At 37.9% G+C, this 18040-nt stretch overlaps 1 protein-coding gene and 1 pseudogene across 2 annotated transcripts; one reads left to right on the top strand and one right to left on the bottom strand.

Annotated features, from left to right (window-relative positions):
- Window positions 1-383: 383 nt before the first annotated feature.
- On the top strand, window positions 384-14604 carry dlgap5 (discs, large homolog-associated protein 5). The gene is made up of 20 exons (XM_079397736.1): window positions 384-502; window positions 1141-1361; window positions 1438-1619; window positions 1704-1760; window positions 2395-2428; window positions 2536-2616; window positions 2727-2801; window positions 2878-2955; window positions 3116-3144; window positions 3225-3400; window positions 3490-3729; window positions 5416-5504; window positions 5709-5869; window positions 5967-6065; window positions 6153-6393; window positions 7426-8131; window positions 8233-8281; window positions 12504-12678; window positions 12774-12811; window positions 13155-14604. Exons 2-20 carry the CDS (start codon window positions 1142-1144, stop codon window positions 13257-13259), a joined length of 2835 nt encoding a protein of 944 aa, XP_079253862.1. The 5' UTR covers window positions 384-502; window position 1141; the 3' UTR covers window positions 13260-14604.
- LOC306858125 (radial spoke head 10 homolog B-like) lies at window positions 13840-18000 on the bottom strand (annotated as a pseudogene). Its single transcript has 11 exons — window positions 17995-18000; window positions 17373-17441; window positions 17068-17240; window positions 16894-16979; window positions 16635-16769; window positions 16246-16532; window positions 15331-15455; window positions 15060-15249; window positions 14863-14956; window positions 14717-14798; window positions 13840-13844 (listed from the first exon to the last, which is right to left on the bottom strand). The product of its transcript is annotated as a radial spoke head 10 homolog B-like (transcript).
- Between the last annotated feature and the right edge of the window lie 40 nt (window positions 18001-18040).

Raw genomic sequence — 18040 nt, 5'->3', positions numbered from 1 at the left:
TTAAAAGCCATAAAGTATGATTATATCCGCTTGATATCTGGTCAGGGTGATCCACCTTGACTTTTATCCTCAGCAAGAGGCTTACCTTTCGGAACACAACCATTCAAAATATTACCGGACAGAGCAGCATGTAGCATATATGGTTTATTTAAGTTTGGAGTGTAACGGATTAGTTGTTTATATTTGTGCCAAAAACAGAAATATATTTTGAAATGTCCTAGACAGCTGATGAACCATATGTACTGTCACCAGCGTCACGCGTGACCAAGTTAGGATTTGTAAGTGGGCGGTGCATAACGCGTTATCCGAATTTAACCAATCAACGGAGGGTTCTGCGTAGCAGAGCAGCCAATCAGAAGACAGATATTCACTTTTCAAAACCTGCCCGCCATCTTGCATGTTGTACGCGTTGGGCAGGTAAACGTTACGTTAATATAAATATTGCGAATCATTTGGATATAGCATTTTTTTTTGGACTTCCGTAACCCACCTTAATATAAAGGTAAGAAATATCTCCTATTATTTCAAACAGATGAATAGAAAATAAACTTAGTGTGTTAAATGTGGCTTCAACGCGCATAAAATGTCATTGAGTACGTTACAAGTGCAAAAGACGTCTGGTTTAGCATAAGTTAGCTAGTAAGCACAATTGCGATAATATGTTGCTTTGTTGATTCAGGCATGATAAAATTTGAAATTTATATTACAAATGTAATATGAGTCGCACACACCAGTTTGAAGGATTTGGTTAGGAATGTCTTTTTACAAGTGATATCAACAAAATTACAACTCTTAAATCGGGCCTTCTCCTTTAAGAAATCAAGATGTCTGTTTATTTATTAGATCTTTGCTGCATTAAGTTTAGGTTGTATTTGTATATTTATGTCTTTGTTTAACTAAAAACCAACCCGTTCTGTGACTGCTCAGAGAAAAATATGAGATATGAGGAAAACAAAGATATGAAAGCGTTTAATCTCCCTTCTAGTAACTTAGTTGATAAGCTGTCCTAACTAAGCAACATTATATCATTTTAGAGAGCTGAAGTATTGTTAAAATAAACCTAACGTTAAGCCTATTTATAGCTCAGCTGTGACCTCTCTGCTTTAAATAATCATGTTCCTGTTGTAAAAACTCTTATAGGATGGACTCTCGCTTCGCTCACCTGTACAAGCGGGACAGCAGTGTGTCTATGATCCGGCTGAAGATGTCCAGACGCCGGTCTCAATCTCAGAAAGAGAACCGAGAGAAGATCCAGAACCTGCGCAGACACCTGGACAATCTGCCAGAGATCGAGCTCTCAATGGATGCATCCAGCCTCATGGCCACCCAGGACAGAGCACCAAAAACAAAGGCAGCTAATGGTCAGTATCATAGTTATTTTTGTTTATTGTTTTGGCATGGCCTTTTTTTTCAAGAAGTTACAATTGTACTTAACAGATGTAAATGCTGCTGCTGAGGAGAGAAAGAAGATGCTCGCTCGTTACAAAGAAAATAAGATGTTGCAGAAGGAGAAAGAAAAGCGAGACAAGGAGAAGAAAGGCGTGTTTAAGGTTGGCCTGTATAAGCCACAGCCACTCGGGTATCTGCCTTCAAACACTGTTGCACAAAGCAGAAGCAAGGTGAGTGATGAGAATAACTGTTAGAAAAAGCTCAGACTTTAATAAAGAGTACCTAATTTCCCATCCCATTCCTCATCATGACAGATCACCGAAACGAACCAGTCCACACGAGTGACCCGCTCAATGATGCAGAATCAAAAGGTATCATTTAAAAGCTGAAGTGTCTAATTTCTGCGTCACTGCCATCACCAAATAAAATGACAGAAATGATGTCTGTTTTCATACATGTTTCCCCAAACATACCCCCATCTGCCATTATTCAACAAACAGGTAGACCTGGCCCAAATTAACATCAAACAATGTCCTAAATATGAGAAAAATGCACACATCAGTTTATCTGTTATAAGTTTTTTTTTAAAATGAAATCTATACTTTTATTTAGCAAAGACTTTGTAATGTTACCAAAACTCTTTTGAATTTTCTATTCAACAAAGAATCCTGGGGGGGGGGTCACTGTTTCCACAAAAAATATTACAGCTGGTGCACAACTGTTTTCAAAATTGATCATAATAAGGAATGTTTCTTGATAACCAAAGCAACTTTTTAGAATGATTTCTGCAGGATTGTGTAATGGCTGCTGATAATTCATTTAAATATTTCAAAAACATCTTACCAACCCCAAACTTCTTAACGATATGTGTTTTGTAGTCATGTAAAAAAATCTGTATGAATAATGACTGTAAATATGTGCTGCTACAGCATTTTCTTGTGTAATTTCTTTATTCAAAGTGTTAAATCATGCAAGCTTTGTTTATGTACCTCTGTTACATTCCAGCCAGCAGTAGACAGACAAGCTGTTCCAAAGAAAGGTTTGTGCTTAACTTCTCATGTTTTTGTATTACCTAATGTGAATCTTACAAATCAACAAACCGTGGTGCCTTCATGTTGTTGATGAACAATCTTTGTGTTTGTACAGTTGAAAATGTATTGACCACCAGAGCTTCAGCCAAGACTAACTCAAAAGCTGTGAATACCACCAAAACCAGAGCAGCTACAGGTTCAAAGTTCCACGAGAGCTTTTTTACTGACTCCTAACTTTTGAACAGTAGTATACTATTGAATTAGGACCCCATGCAGAGCATGATTGTGCATGAACTTCTTTTACAGTTGAATCATCTGTAAGAGCTCCAACCACACGATCAGCTGCTAAAACGCCAGCAGCTGTGGTTAAACCGGTTACTGGTGAGTTTTATTATAACATTTTAAGCCTTGCTGTACTTGTGTTGCATGCACAAAAGCCACATTCTCTGTGATTTAGTTTCAAGGACTGCAAAAACAAGATCAACTGTTAAATGTCCTGTAGCGCCCTCTTCATGCAAAGGGAAAGACGTACAAGGTAAGAAAGATACAGCTATTTTCTTCTTGGATACTTTCTGATATTGTACATTTATATTGCTTTATATTACCATAGTGTTGCTCAGAAGGCAGTAATGTTACATCATTCTAGCATTATTTGATATGTGTCATTAATCAGTAGATCTCATTATCTTTCTCAGGCAACACAAAGGCAATTATTAAAAATAAGGTAAGGTGATTTGTCATGTCTTTGACTTTTTTTTTTTTTTAATTGCAAATTATATTTTACGCTTTTTTTTTTTTTTTCAGACTGCTGAGAAAAAGGACACTGCAGTTGATTCTTTGAGACCTGAGGAAGAGGAACCCAAAGCTGCTGCCCCCTCATTTGCTCCTCAGGGGTTCGTGTTCCAGCCTCCTGTTGGTATAAGGTCATTCGAGCCTGCACCCCTCTCTCCACGTTCAGCCAGCGCCTTCCTCTCACCGAGGTACCTTTTAGAATTTATTCTAACAAACTACTTGATAATTCTATACTTTTAAGTTGGTCCGAAATACTGTTTGTTTTTCTTTTTCATAGCTTTCTTTCTGATGGCAATGTGGAGCCCACCTTCCCCTCTCCCCCAAAACCTGTTCTCCCTGCTCCTTCCCTCTCCTCCCCTCCACCACCTCTGTCAACCCCTCCATCAAATCATCCTGCCAACCCTCCCTCAGTGTCCTCTCCCCCTCCTGCCCCGTCCTCCCATCAGCCGTCCATCTCTACAGCACCATCACCTCCCTTGGCCCCCTTGGAGCCTCAGCATGATGTTGCCTATTTCAGGTGACGCAGATCTCTACTATTCTTAATAGAACAGAGTTGTTTGTATAGTATACAGGTGCATCTCAGAAAATTTGAATATGTTGAGAAATTTCATTTTTTTCTTGTAACTTCTGAAACTTTCATATATTTTAGCTTCATTACATGTAAAGTAAAACACTTCAAAAGTTTTTTTGTTTGTTTGTTTTAATTTTGATGATTAGAGCTTGCAGCTGAAGAAAGTCAAAAATCAGGATCTCAAAATATTAGAATATTTGCATTTGAGTTTCAATAAATGACCATCCATACAGTATAAATTCTGGGTATCTCTTGTTCTTTGAAACAACAATAATGGGGAAGACTGCTGACTTGGCAATGGTCCAGGAGACAATCATTGACCCCCTCCACAAAGAGGGTAAGTCACAGAGGGTCATTACTGAAAGAGGTAGCTGTTCAAGGAGTGCTGTATCAAAGCATATTAAATGCAAAGTTGACTGGAAGGAAGAAATTGGGTGGGAAAAGGTGCACAAGCAACAGGGATGACCGCAAGCTTGAGAATACTGTCAAGCAAAGCTGATTCAAACACTTGGGAGAGCTTCACAAGGAGTGGACTGAAGCTGGAGTCAGTGCATCAAGAGTCACCACGCTCCGACGTCTTCAGGAAAAGGGCTACTAAGCCACTTCTGAACCAGAGACGACGTCAAAAGCATCTTACCTGGGCTGTGGAGAAAAAGAACTGGACTGTTGCTCAGTGGTCCAAATTCCTCTTTTCAGATAAAAGTACATTTTGCATTTCACTTAGAGGTCTGGAGTCTGGAGGAAGACTGGAGAGGCACAGAATCCAAGCTGCTTGAAGTCCAGTGTGAAGTTTCCGAAGTCAGTGATTATTTGGGGTGCCGTGACGTCTGCTGGTGTTGGTCCATTGTGTTTTATCAAGTCCAAAGTAAATGCAGCCGTCTACCAGGAGATTTTAGAGCACTTTATGCTTCCGTCTGCTGACAAGCTTTATGGAGATGCTGATTTCCTTTTCCAGCAGGACTTTAGCATCTGCCCACACTGCCAAACCCATTTCCAAGTGCTTTGCTGACCATTTGCTGATATTACTGTGCTTGATTGGCCAACCAACATGCCTGACCTGAACCCCATATGGAATCTATAGGATATTTTCAAGAGAAAGATGAGAAACAGTCGATCCAACAGTACAGACGAGCTGAAGGCTCAATAGTGCCTCAGCAGAGCCACAGGCTGATCGCTTCCATGCCACACCTCACTGATGCTGGAATTTGTGCTAAAGGAGCCCCGACCAAGTATTGAGTGCATAAATGAACATACTTTAAAGAACTTGAACTTTTCTGTTTTGCAAATCCTTTTTTTGATTGATCTTAGGAAATATTGCAATATTTTGAGATACTGATTTTTGTCTTTCATTAGCTGTAAGCTCTAATCATCAAAATTAAAACAACTTTTGAAGTGTTTTACTTTACATGTAATGAATCTAAAAAATATTAAAGTTTCACTTTTTAAAATAAGTTACAAGAAAAAATAAACTTTTTCACCATATTCTAATTTTCTGAGATGCACCTGTAGTACTTTATTATCAACATACATGCCGTTACTGTCACTTTTGATCAGTGTAATGCGAGCTTGCTGAATAAAAGTGACAGTTTCTTTCTTTCAGTCTTTAAACGGTAGTGTATGTTGTTTCATTAGGGCAGTGATGGCCAGCGAGACGGAGCGTTTGACTGGACTTTCTGAGCTGTGGAAGTCAAGATTTGATGATACTTCTATCCCGGAGGAGAGTAAGTCTTTTGTTTTGATCAGTGTTTAATTTGAATCTGTCTTAATTCAAGACTAACACTGTATTGTAACCAGGTTTCCCAGAAAGGGTTTTTTTTTTTTTTTTTTCTTCTACCAATACTGAAAGTGAATGACACAATCTCATCTAATCAGCATGTTTAATATACAGTTATTTGTAGTAAGTATATTTCTCCCTCTTCGTGCAGCACGAGACCAGATGCGTACGGTTGTGGGCCAGGCCAGATTGTTGATGAAAGAGCGCTTTGGTCAGTTCAGCGGGCTGGTGGATGACTGCGACTTGGGCCGTGGAGAAAGAATAACAACCTGTACTGACTTGCAGGGCTTCTGGGACATGGTGTACTTTCAGGTGGGCTGATGTTATTTTATAAAAGTTCTCAAATTCTTTCCAAGCCTTGTTTTAATTATGTATTTTATTTTATTTTAATTGAATTTATTTTTAATAGGTGGAAGATGTTAACAAGAAATTTAATGCCTTGAAGGAGGCAGAAGCAAGGGAGTGGAAAGAGGAAGTCAGGCCTGTTGCCAGAAAAAAAGTGGCCAAAGTAAACCACATTATCAGCACCATTTTAATGTGGCATTTTAAAGAGGTGAATTGTGCGTTTCTCATATCCTGTACTTTTATCCTACAGAAGCCTCCTGTTGTGGGAGGGAAGGCTGGAACAGGTACTACTGCTGCAGCTAAGAGTCGACTGGCTGCTGTAAAGGCCGCCATGAGAGCCAAGCAGGCTGAACAGAAAGCCACTGAGACTTCAGACAACATCCAGGATGACTCGAGCTCTGTACCTGCAGCGCCTGCCATCACACTGCCTGCACAGACCATGGTGTTTAATGGAGGCTTCTTCCAGGTGGAAAGTCCAGTCAAGCCATCAGGTAAGATCGAAACACATGGGATGAGATCTGATAACTGGCCCCTGCAAGTTCCAGAGTAAAGCACAGCTATGCATGTTTTTTTTAACATGTGACCAGCTAATCATCCAGTGTTTTAAGTGTTTCAGAGCAGCTTGAACTCAAACTAGTGCTGTGGTTTAATTTAAAAACTCAAAGGCCCGGTTTCACAGACAGGGCTTAGACTAAACCAGGATTAGGCCATAGTTCAATTAGGATATTTTAAGTAATTTTATAAATGTGCTTAGAAAAAAACATTACTGGTGTGCTTTTTGAGACAAAACAAAGGCACTGATATATTTTAAGATCAGTTAGTGCAAGTTTCTTTCAGTTGAAACAGCTCAGACTTACATTTTACTCTGGGACTAGGCTTGCTGAAACTGGGGGAAAGGCTCTATAATTTAATCTTTCAAAGCAACGAAATTAAGGCAGCCATAAATATTAGTACTGTAATTTTACTGTTCTGTAAAAGAAAATGTAACTAGTAGTATTAAGTTATTAAATACTGTTTTTTTACAGTATAATGGTATTATTGCAATATTTTTCTTTTAACTATTTTAATAATTATTATTATTTTGAATAAAATTAAATTTTGATCCAATAAAATATCTTGCAGCTGTTAATTTATTTTATTAATTGGATTAATTTAATTAAGAATGAGATTTATCATAATAATAATAATAATAATTATTATTATTGTATAGTCATATTCAAATAGAGAAGAAGAAAAAACCAAAAAGGTTTCTTTCTTTTTTTTTTTTTTTTTGTCCTTTTGATCACATTTCTCATTGCTGCCTCCAGCTATTATAAAACTACAGGATTAAACTGTAGTCCAGGCCTACCAGAGTTATAGTAATATAATATTTATACTTAAATATTCCTTTTTTTTTTTTTTTTTTTTTAAGCTTAACTTAATTGCTTTAATTGCTTAACTTAATTGGCCTTTTTAACCTAATTCAGTAAACTTTTTATTAATGTTGTCTTTGTTTTTAATATAGATAATTCTCATGTTTTTAGGTGCTGTTAGAAGATCATGTCGAACCAGTGCAGTTTCTTCACCCTTTGTTTCTAAGTTTAGCACTCCAGGCAGGCAGTGTAGATCTACTGCAGTTTCTGACACTTCATCTCTACCTAGCTTGTCTGCCACACCTCCTCCAACCCATCAACCTGATGTAATGCCTGTTTCCACTCCTCTACGTTGTGCTGAGGCCCTCCCACAGTCACCCAGAGCTCCTCAGATTGGTCCTGACCACAACCAAAATATTTCACCAGACACCGAGACCTGCGGCAACAGCCGTATTAATTTTGATTTAAGCTCTATTTGTACCCAACACACACAACCAGATATCAGTAATGGACCAGAAAACAGTCCAGTAGCCCAAACTCATGACTCACCCAGCCAGTATGAGCTAGCTGTTTATTCTTCAGAACCTCAGCATGAAGACTGCATTCCAGAGTCTATGCTCAGTCCTTCTTCCCAAGAGGAACCACAAGAGAACATCTCTTGTGAAGTCTCTGAAGGGAGTTTGCATGTCCAGCCTGGAGCAGATGCTGGTCTAGATACTCTATCCCAGGGCTCATCTCATAGCTCTTCAGAACTATTGGAAGAAGAACCCAGTGTCTGTGCACCTGCTTCCCCTACCCCGATGCCCTCCACACCAACCAAAGATTTCACAGTTTCTACAGCTCTCTGTAATGAGGTCTTCATTCTGGCCAGTAATGGGTACGCTACGCTTCATGTGTATGTTAGTTGTAGCGTAAATTATGTCATGTTTTGTGGTTCATAATATATACTCTGATATACTCTTTTCTCTGTCCATACAGATCTCCAACCAGTATGGATGTTGAAATGACTGGAAATCAAGATGCTGAGGTAATTATCTACAAAGTCTAACTATAGATGCACAATATTTGCTACCAAATGGGTTATTAATTGATACTGCTATCGTTTAAAGTTGATCTTTTAAAACCCCTAATAATTTAATAACACTCTTAAATGTAATCTGCACTGTACATTTTAATATTGTGGTGCCTAAATTTTAAATCAATTGCACCATTTAAAATGATTGATTGTCTGTTGCTGTTCATCCCAAAATAGATATAAATATGGACCACAAAACCAGTCAGAAGTAGCACGAATGTATTTGTAACAAAAATCATTAGCATATTAAGTAAAGATCATGCTCCATGAAGATATTTTGTAAATTTCCTACCACAAATATCAACTTAAATTTTGAATAGTATTATGTATTGCTAAGAACTTCATTTGGACAACTTTAAAGGCTATTTTTCTCAATATTTTTTATTTGCATTTTATTTTTTGCTCCCTCAGATTCCAGATTTTCAAATAATTGTCTCTCAGCCAAATATTGTCCTATCCTTATTTATTCAGCTTTCAGATGATGTATAAATCTCAAGTTCAAAAAATGACTGGACAAACAACAAAAAATGTTCTTATGACTGGTTTTGTGGTTCAGGGTCACATTTGTTTTTCAGGGCCGATACTGATTATTACAGATCAAGTAGACTGATAACCGATAATTTGAACCTGTGTGTATGTATGTGCTGGTGCTGGTCATAAAATTAGAATATTATGAAAAGTTGATTTATTTCAGTAATACCATTCAAAAAGTGAAACTTGTATATTAGATGCATTCATTACACACAGACTGATATATTTCAAATGTTTATTTCCTTTTAATTTTGATGATTATAACTGACAACTAATGAAAGTCCCAAATTCAGTATCTCAGAACATTTGAATATTGTGAAAATGTTCAATCTTGAAGACACCTAGTGCCACACTCTAATCAGCTAATTAACTCAAAACACCTGCAAAAGCCTTTAAATTGTCTCTCAGTCTAGTTCTGTAGGCTACACAATCATGGGGAAGACTGCTGACTTGACAGTTGTCCAAAAGACGACCATTGACACCTTGCACAAGGAGGGCAAGACACAAAAGGTCATTGCTAAAGAGGCTGGCTGTTCACAGAGCTCTGTGTCCAAGCACATTAATAGAGAGGCGAAGGGAAGGACAAGATGTGGTAGAAAAAAGTGTACAAGCAATAGGGATAACCGCACCCTGGAGAGGATTGTGAAAAAAAACCATTCAAAAATGTGGGGGAGATTCACAAAGAGTGGACTGCAGCTGGAGTCAGTGCTTTAAGAACCACCACGCACTGACGTATGCAAGACATGGGTTTCAGCTGTCGCATTCCTTGTGTGAAGCCACTCTTGAACAAGAGACTGCGTCAGAAGCGTCTTGACTGGACTGCTGCTGAGTGGTCCAAAGTTATGTTCTCTGATGAAAGTAAATTTAGCATTTCCTTTGGAAATCAAGGTTCCAGAGTCTGGAGGAAGAGAGGAGAGGCACATAATCCACGTTGCTTGAGGTCCAGTGTAAAGTTTCCACAGTCATTGATGGTTTGGGGTGCCATGTCATCCGCTGGTGTTGGGCCATTGTGTTTTATCAAGTCCAAAGTCAATGCAGCAGTCTACCAGGAGATTTTAGGGATTTTATGCTTCCATCTGCTGAAAGGCTTTATGGAGATGCTGATTTCCTTTTATAGCAGGACTTAAGCACCTGCTCACAGTGCCAAAACCATTTCCAAGTGCTTTGCTGACCATGATATTACTGTGCTTGATTGGCCAGCCAACATGCCTGACCTGAACCCTTTATGGAATCTATAGGATATTTTCTAGAGAAAGATGAGAAACAGTCGATCCAACAGTACAGACGAGCTGAAGGCTCAATAGTGCCTCAGCAGAGCCACAGGCTGATCGCTTCCATGCCACACCTCACTGATGCTGGAATTTGTGCTAAATAGCCCCGACCAAGTATTGAATGCATAAATGAACATACTTTAAAGAACTTGTCTTTTCTGTTTTGCAAATCCTTTTTTTTGATTGATCTTAGGAAATATTCTAATATTTTGAGATACTGATTTTTGACTTTCATGAGCTGTAAGCTCTAATCAAAATTAAAACAAAAACTTTTGAAGTGTTTTACTTTACTTGTAATGAATCCTAAAATATCATAATGTATAAATATAGTTTCACTTTTTGAAATAAGTTACAAGAGAACTTTTTCACCATATTCAAATTTTCTGAGATGTACCTGTATACAGTTGGGCAAAAAAGTATTTAGTCAGCCACCAATTGCGCAAGTTCTCCCACTTAAGAAGATGAGAGAGGCCTGAAATTTTCATCATAGGTACACTTCAACTATGAGAGACAGAATGGGGGAAAGAATCCAGGAAATCACATTGTAGGATTTTTAATGAATTAATTGGTAAATTGCTCGGTAAAATAAGTATTTGGTCACCTACAAACAAGCAAGATTTCTGGCTCTCACAGACCTGTAACTTCTTCTTTAAGAGGCTCCTCTGTCCTCCACTCGTTACCTGTATTAATGGCACCTGTTTGAACTCTTTATCAATATAAAAGACGCCTGTCCACAACCTCAAACAGTCACACTCCAAACTCCACTATGGCCAAGATCAAAGAGCTGTCGAAGGACACCAGAAACAAAACTCTAGACCTGCACCAGGCTGAGAAGACTGAATCTGCAATAGGCAAGCAGCTTGGTGTGAAGAAATCAACTGTGGGAGCAATTATTAGAAAATGGAAGACCTACAAGACCACTGATAATCTCCCTCGGTCTGGGGCTCCACGGAAGATCTCACCCTGTGGGGTCAAAATGATCACAAGAACGGTGAGCAAAAATCCCAGAACCACACGGGGGGACCTAGTGAATGACCTGCAGAGAGCTGGGACCAAAGTAACAAAGGCTACCATCAGTAACACACTACGCCGCCAGGGACTCAAATCCTGCAGTGCCAGACGTGTCCCCCTGCTTAAGCTAGTACATGTCCGGGCCCGTCTGAAGTTTGCTAGAGAGTATTTGGATGATCCAGAAGAGGATTGGGAGAATGTCATATGGTCAGATGAAACCAAAATAGAACTTTTTGGTAAAAACTCAACTCGTCGTGTTTGGAGGAGAAAGAATGCTGAGTTGCATCCAAAGAACACCATACCTACTGTGAAGCATGGGGGTGGAAACATCATGCTTTGGGGCTGTTTTTCTGCAAAGGGACCAGGACGACTGATCCGTGTAAAGGAAAGAATGAATGGGGCCATATATCGTGAGATTTTGAGTGAAAAGCTCCTTCCATCAGCAAGGGCATTGAAGATGAAACGTGGCTGGGTCTTGCAGCATGACAATGATCCCAAACACACCGCCCGGGCAACGAAGGAGTGGCTTCGTAAGAAGCATTTCAAGGTCCTGGAGTGGCCTAGCCAGTCTCCAGATCTCAACCCCATAAAAAGCTTTGGAGGGAGTTGAAAGTCCGTGTTGCCCAGCGACCGCCCCAAAACATCACTGCTCTAGAGGAGATCTGCATGGAGGAATGGGCCAAAATACCAGCAATAGTGTGTGAAAACCTTGTGAAGACTTACAGAAAACGTTTGACCTCTGTCATTGCCAACAAAGGGTATATAACAAAGTATTGAAATTAACTTTTGTTATTGACCAAATACTTATTTTCCACCATAATTTGCAAATAAATTCTTTAAAAATCAGACAATGTGATTTCCTGGATTCTTTCCCCCATTCTGTCTCTCATAGTTGAAGTGTACCTATGATGAAAATTACAGGCCTCTCTCATCTTTTTAAGTGGGAGAACTTGCACAATTGGTGGCTGACTAAATACTTTTTTGCCCAACTGTATGTGTATGTAAATAATGTCAAAATTAAGAATAACAAGGACTGACAAACTCTTTAAATGCTTTTAAATTATTTTATCAGCAAATCTGTTTTGGAAATGACCAATAACCATAAACTTGTAATATCGGAGTCGATAATTGGTCAACTCCTTATATCCACACAGAGGTACAGAGCCGAAGCACAACCAAAACAATCTTCCTCTGCAAGAAGCATACAGGTTTAATCAGTAGAGGGCCACAAATTTTCAGTGTAGCTTTAACCTATTTTGTATATCCCCAAATCCTACTCGTTTGTAAAGTGTCTACACAGTTTTTTTTTTTTTACTTTGACTTGATAGTTTGAGAATCATCATCTGATGCATTTTTCCCAGGGTGCTACTGGTTTGGACATTGAGCGTTATCTGCAGCCAGCAGTGAGATACAGCATGTCTCCTGCACAGAGTCCTGCAGCAGAGAGGTTCTCTCTTGGGCCAGTTGATGCTGAGATGGAGAGTCCGGGGACTCAGGCAGAGGAGCGCTCACATGATGTCTTGGCAACACCTACAGGTAGTTTAGATCACATCACAATGTTCTTAATGCTCACATGTGGTTTATTAGGGGCACATGGGCACTCACTCTTCTTTCTTGCACTCCTGTCTCAGCTCTTCACAGAATGGTGTTCTCACCCCAGATCAGTCAGGTGAGTTAAACCTTTCCTTTATGAATTCCCTCTTTGTCTTTCTGCAGGGTTCCCTACAGTTTTCCAGTCATGGAAATTCACAAACATACAGCAATTTTGATCCAATAAAATATCTTGCAGCTTTTAATTAATTTTATTAATTGGATTAATTTCGTTTACTTAAGAATGATTTTCCTTAAGCTTTTTTCCAGGCCTAGAAACCACAATTTTAAAATTATCAGGTGTTTCCAGGTTTTCTGTGACTGTGGAAACTTTCAACCTCTATAACACTTAAATTAATTTAAATTTCACAATTTTAACTAGTATTTTGTGTCCATAAATGTCTTGTTCTCTGGTGTTTCAGATGTCGGAGAATCTGTTGCTGTTCTCCCCAGAACGGAAGGAGAAAGTGAGACAGTCAGTGTGTGAACATGACCTGATCACATTCACACCTCCCATGTACAAATAAAAGCACATCCACTCATTGTTTGGATGTGGATCATTTTATTTTAATTTTTTTGATTTGTGCTTGAATTAGATGTTTGATTTATTTGGTTTGTTGTTGAATTAGACTTTGATACTTAATTTGTTTGCTACTTTTTGTACTTCATAATGAGCATATTTAGATACAGCGATAATATTTCTGTGCAGTTCTGAACTCAGAAAATATATATTTTTAAGGGTTTTAATGTCAAAAGATTTTGTGAAAGCTAATTAAATAAGAAAACACAATATACAATTCTGTGTACTTCTTTTTCTTACTTCCACTAGTGACTGACTGTTTTGAAATGACATGTGGTGGAGGTCATGGGTCATGGAAGTAGAAGGCAAACGATTAACATCATTGTTTGGAACCTCTCTGTTACCATCTTCCTCTTGTTTTTCCTCAGCCTCCAGCTGTTCTATATATCTGAAAAAAGTCATTTTGTTAAAAATGATTAAATGGGCTTCAAAAGGCTAGTCCACATTACACCGACAGACACAGACCAATGCTGACAGCCGACACGTCTCAGACATTCCACGACCCAATAAATACTGATTCAATATGTTTAATCTGCAAAAACAAGTTTAGACCAACACTAACACACTGATCAGACAAATGTTTGTCAGCATCTGTTGGTGCAGTGTGAATTAGAACTGTTCTTGGAATCAGGGAAAGCACTAATTTTTAAATACCTTGCATTGTCAGCCTCTGCAAGAGAAATTCTCTTTTGTCTCAGCCTGAGTCTTTCCTCCTGTAGCTCCACACTGTGCTCATATGCAGGGAAAAATATCTGATTGAAGAACTGCTGTTTTCTGCATCCAGCCCTTCAGTTCTGTCTCTGAGAATATGAAATTAGCCCTCTATTAGTCATAAATCAGAGATAGAGAAATGTACTGTTTTTGGAGGACGTATATGAAGTACTAATGTCAGTATAACTATATTATAATCTGAGACTATCTAGACCTATAGTAATGTAGTTACTTTACATATGATAAAGGATTAATCGATACAGTGTGTAGTGTTCTCAACCTTTTTCAGTGCAAGGCCCCCTAATTTTTTCAACTTTTTTTTTCTTTTTTCCCACTCCTCCTACAGTTTGTGTAATTGTAGGGAAAAATGTTTATGATTAATATTAACTTTCCAAAAACTTTTAGGAGCTGAATGTTCTTTAGGCTTCTACCATAGATGCAAACTCCTCACCTTTTGGCGACAACTCACTTTTTTGAGATAAAAAAAAAAATAGGTCACCTATGAGATTTGATTAGATCCAATGAGAGTGTTTTTATGAGGGTGGGTGTCTTACAAGGGTAAATAAAGAACTGGTTATTTCAATAAGATTTGTATAGTATTTTCTTTGCTTATAATTTGCTTTAATTATAACATTTATTGGAGTTTATAAATAATTTTATATAGAAAATTCTCTACAATCTTTATCTCTTTACCTTTTACGTGTTTCGCATTGGGAATTATGTTCTGCCTCATGAGCTTCGAAAAAAAAACATGCTGCGATTGTTGTTAGAGGATCTAAAACATGACAAAGTAATTTGTGACTTGATGAAAGCATAAGCTATGGTATGAATGTACTCACTCAATATCTTTGTGGCAAATATGATATGCTACAATGATAATATAGCTGATACACTCTCTCGGTATAATGACCGCAAAAGGAGAATGAACCTCATCTAAATTCAGACAATGACAAGCAAAACTTTTAATTATGTGTAATAGATTTTGTGACAAAAGAAAAGCATCATCACTAAACATTCTTATGCTCAAAGGCATTACCGTTGATAAGACGATCCATTTGCGCTAATGCGATTCCATGCTGGTGAACTTTACAGTCCATGAGAAAGCGAGAGAACTGCAGGTGGGTCAGTGGGAATATTTTGTCTGAAGACTGCTCATGTCCAAGGCAGCTGTAGAAGTTGTATATTTCCCTTAACAAACCAATGTGTCTCACTCCCACAAATTCCACCTAAACAGATGTAAATAAAATAGTACTTACAGATTTGGCTCTGGATTTACCTTGGGATTCATCTCAAAATAGGACAAGAACCTGTTTAAGTTGATCTCTGTGGGCCTCAGGTAATCTACTTAACAGGGCTTGAATGTTCAAAACCATGTCAGATCCAAGCGGCGAAGAGCTTGTGCTTGACTGTGAAGCTCTGTTTGATGAATCATCTAATGTACAGAGATAAACACTGTTAGATTAAAGAAGGACATACAAAAACATCCTGTATGTAGGGGATAATGCACTGTCAACAAGCCATTTTTGGAAACTAAACCCTGAAAAAGTAATCAAGACCCCAGTGTGAACCAGAGTCATCTCATAACATCCTGATGAGTTTTGACTGACTGTACACTATCTACTAACAAAATAAACGGACATTAATTTATTTGAGTTTAATACAATACATATTTGGGTCCCACTTTATATTAGGTGGCCTTAACTACTATGTACTTACATTTAAATTAATATTTTGGTACAATGCCCTTATTGTGTACATACATGCTTTTACATTGTACTTATAGTTTTAAAATACGTAATTACATCTGTAATTACATTTATTACACTGCTGACCCATCCCTTACACCTTAACCCACACTTAAACCTACCCATACCACCAAACCTGTTTCTAACCTTACCCATATCCCACCTCAATAGCCGCAATAGTGTTTTGCAATACATTATGAACACAATAAGTACATTGTACTTATTTTTTGATGTAAGTACATAGTAGTTAAGGCCACCTAATATAAAGTGTGACCCATATTTGTTATACATATAAAATAAATATACAAAAGTACACATTTTAAACTAGATTTTTTATATAAAAATTAAACTACAGACTTAAATGTAGGAAATAATTTAGGGAGGACTACGGTTTAGCAGCCATTATTTAACTAATCAGTATCAAGTATTCCGGAGAGCTAATGATATATTTTGCTTCTTTCCATGAATATTACTTACTCTCATCTGGAAAAGGAGTCATAATTCCACTTAGGCCAGGAGTGAAGGCAGGAAATTCAGCCATGCAGTCCTTAATAAACTTCCCTTCATATACCCGTCCATTTTCAAAAATGTCCATGTTTTTTGTCATGTTTCCACTCTCCACAATACACAGCCCCACTGGCATAACAGAACTGTCCTAGACCATGACGCATGCCCTGAACGAATTCTCCTGTGTACTCGTTCATACGAGGGTACTGAAAGCACGGAACTCTTTTACGGAACCACGTGTGCGTTCCTTTTCCATCCTACATTAAATAAGAAACTTCTGCTAGAATTTCAGTACAAAATTATGAAATCAGACATAATACAGGCAATGACCCTTAATAAATGGGCAAAGTTAAACAGACCTGGATACCGCTGCCCACTATATTGCCCACTGCCCACTATATTGCTGCTGATCCAACTGAACTCATCTCATTGTTCCCTCCCCATGCCAAACATTGTTCCTCCATTGTCCCTCATATACATTTCCAGATGGGTAACTTTAGTGAAACAAAAAATTGTGGTTCGTAAGGAGATCTTGAGCAGAGCTTAATAATAAACTTGATTTGAAAGTATTTTTTTAATGAAAAAAATTATAAAGAAATGTGCATTAATATCACATACCACCGTGTTCCCCAACCCTCTCTGCAATTGTTCACCCATTCTCCCTTGTACCATGATGTGGCTGCCTGGTTATAGTACATTACCCCCTGTAACCATCACAGGACACCAGTAAAGATATTTATTATTAAATACATGTGCGGAATATTGAGACAATGGATGTGTGTTCGTACATACCTGCCCTTGTCTTTTGGCCAGACACCACTGACCTCTGTACACGGTAGAGGTATTGGCACATTTATACACTCCGACACATGACGGACACCTTTGTGTACCTCTCCCTCATAAGTGCTGCCATCCAGCCAGGTGTAAGTCCCATGTCCTATGGGAACATTTAATTTGAAATCAGCCTGCCAAATGCAAGAGGAGGGAGTTTTTGTAATTATTGGCAAAACTCGAAAGTGTATGTGTAAATGAAAAACACTGGGGTATTATGTGACTTGTTTAAAAATGTACGTGACCTGCGTTAAGTTTTTACATACCTGATACTTTAAACCATCTGACCAGATATATTCACCATGGCCATGCATTAACCCGTGTGAAAAACTACCCTAAAGATTGCAAAATGTTAGAAATCAGTTGATAAAATACTTTTTTCAAGCAGGGTCTGTAGATGGACATTTGAGGAAACCAATGACAAGAATGTGTATTTTATCAGCAAGAATGAAATACAAAACAAAGCAACACAAAATATAATTTTTTTTCCCCCCATTTCTAAATGTTTTTTTTTATATTGTACTTACACAATAAACAGTTGCTATTCATAGTTTATCTTTATTATAAAAAGTGATATAGGCTACAAATAAATTATATATTATAATATAATAAATTATAATTTTTCCATTATAGTGTAAACTTCAGGGGGTTAATAGAGAATGTATAAAATATACAACTTACATTTATACATCTTTAATTCTCTAACTGAGATCTGTTGGATAATATACACTGAACAAAATTATAAATGCAACACTTTTGTTTTTGCCCCCATTTTTCATGAGTTGAACTCAAAGATCTAAGACTTTTTCTATGTACACAAAAGGCCTATTTCTCTCAAATATTGTTCAGTTAATATTTACACACCTTTTTGTCGTTCCAGTTACTTACGTTCATCTGTGGAACAAGGAAAATTTTATTTTCAAGAATGTTGGTA

Source organism: Barbus barbus, assembly GCF_936440315.1.
Source record: "Barbus barbus genome assembly, chromosome: 38".
Classification (NCBI taxonomy): Eukaryota; Metazoa; Chordata; class Actinopteri; order Cypriniformes; family Cyprinidae; genus Barbus; species Barbus barbus.
The sequence above is the reverse complement of the archived record's forward strand: the minus strand, read 5'-3'. Positions and strand labels throughout refer to the sequence as shown.

Bases quoted from the DNA above. Each gene is read 5' to 3' on its own strand.
- dlgap5 (XM_079397736.1), top strand. From the start codon at position 1,142: ATGGACTCTCGCTTCGCTCACCTGTACAAGCGGGACAGCAGTGTGTCT. The intron at 1,761-2,394 runs GTATCATTTAAA...GTTACATTCCAG, and splicing joins CAATGATGCAGAATCAAAAG to CCAGCAGTAGACAGACAAGC. The intron at 12,679-12,773 runs GTAGTTTAGATC...CTCCTGTCTCAG, and splicing joins TGTCTTGGCAACACCTACAG to CTCTTCACAGAATGGTGTTC.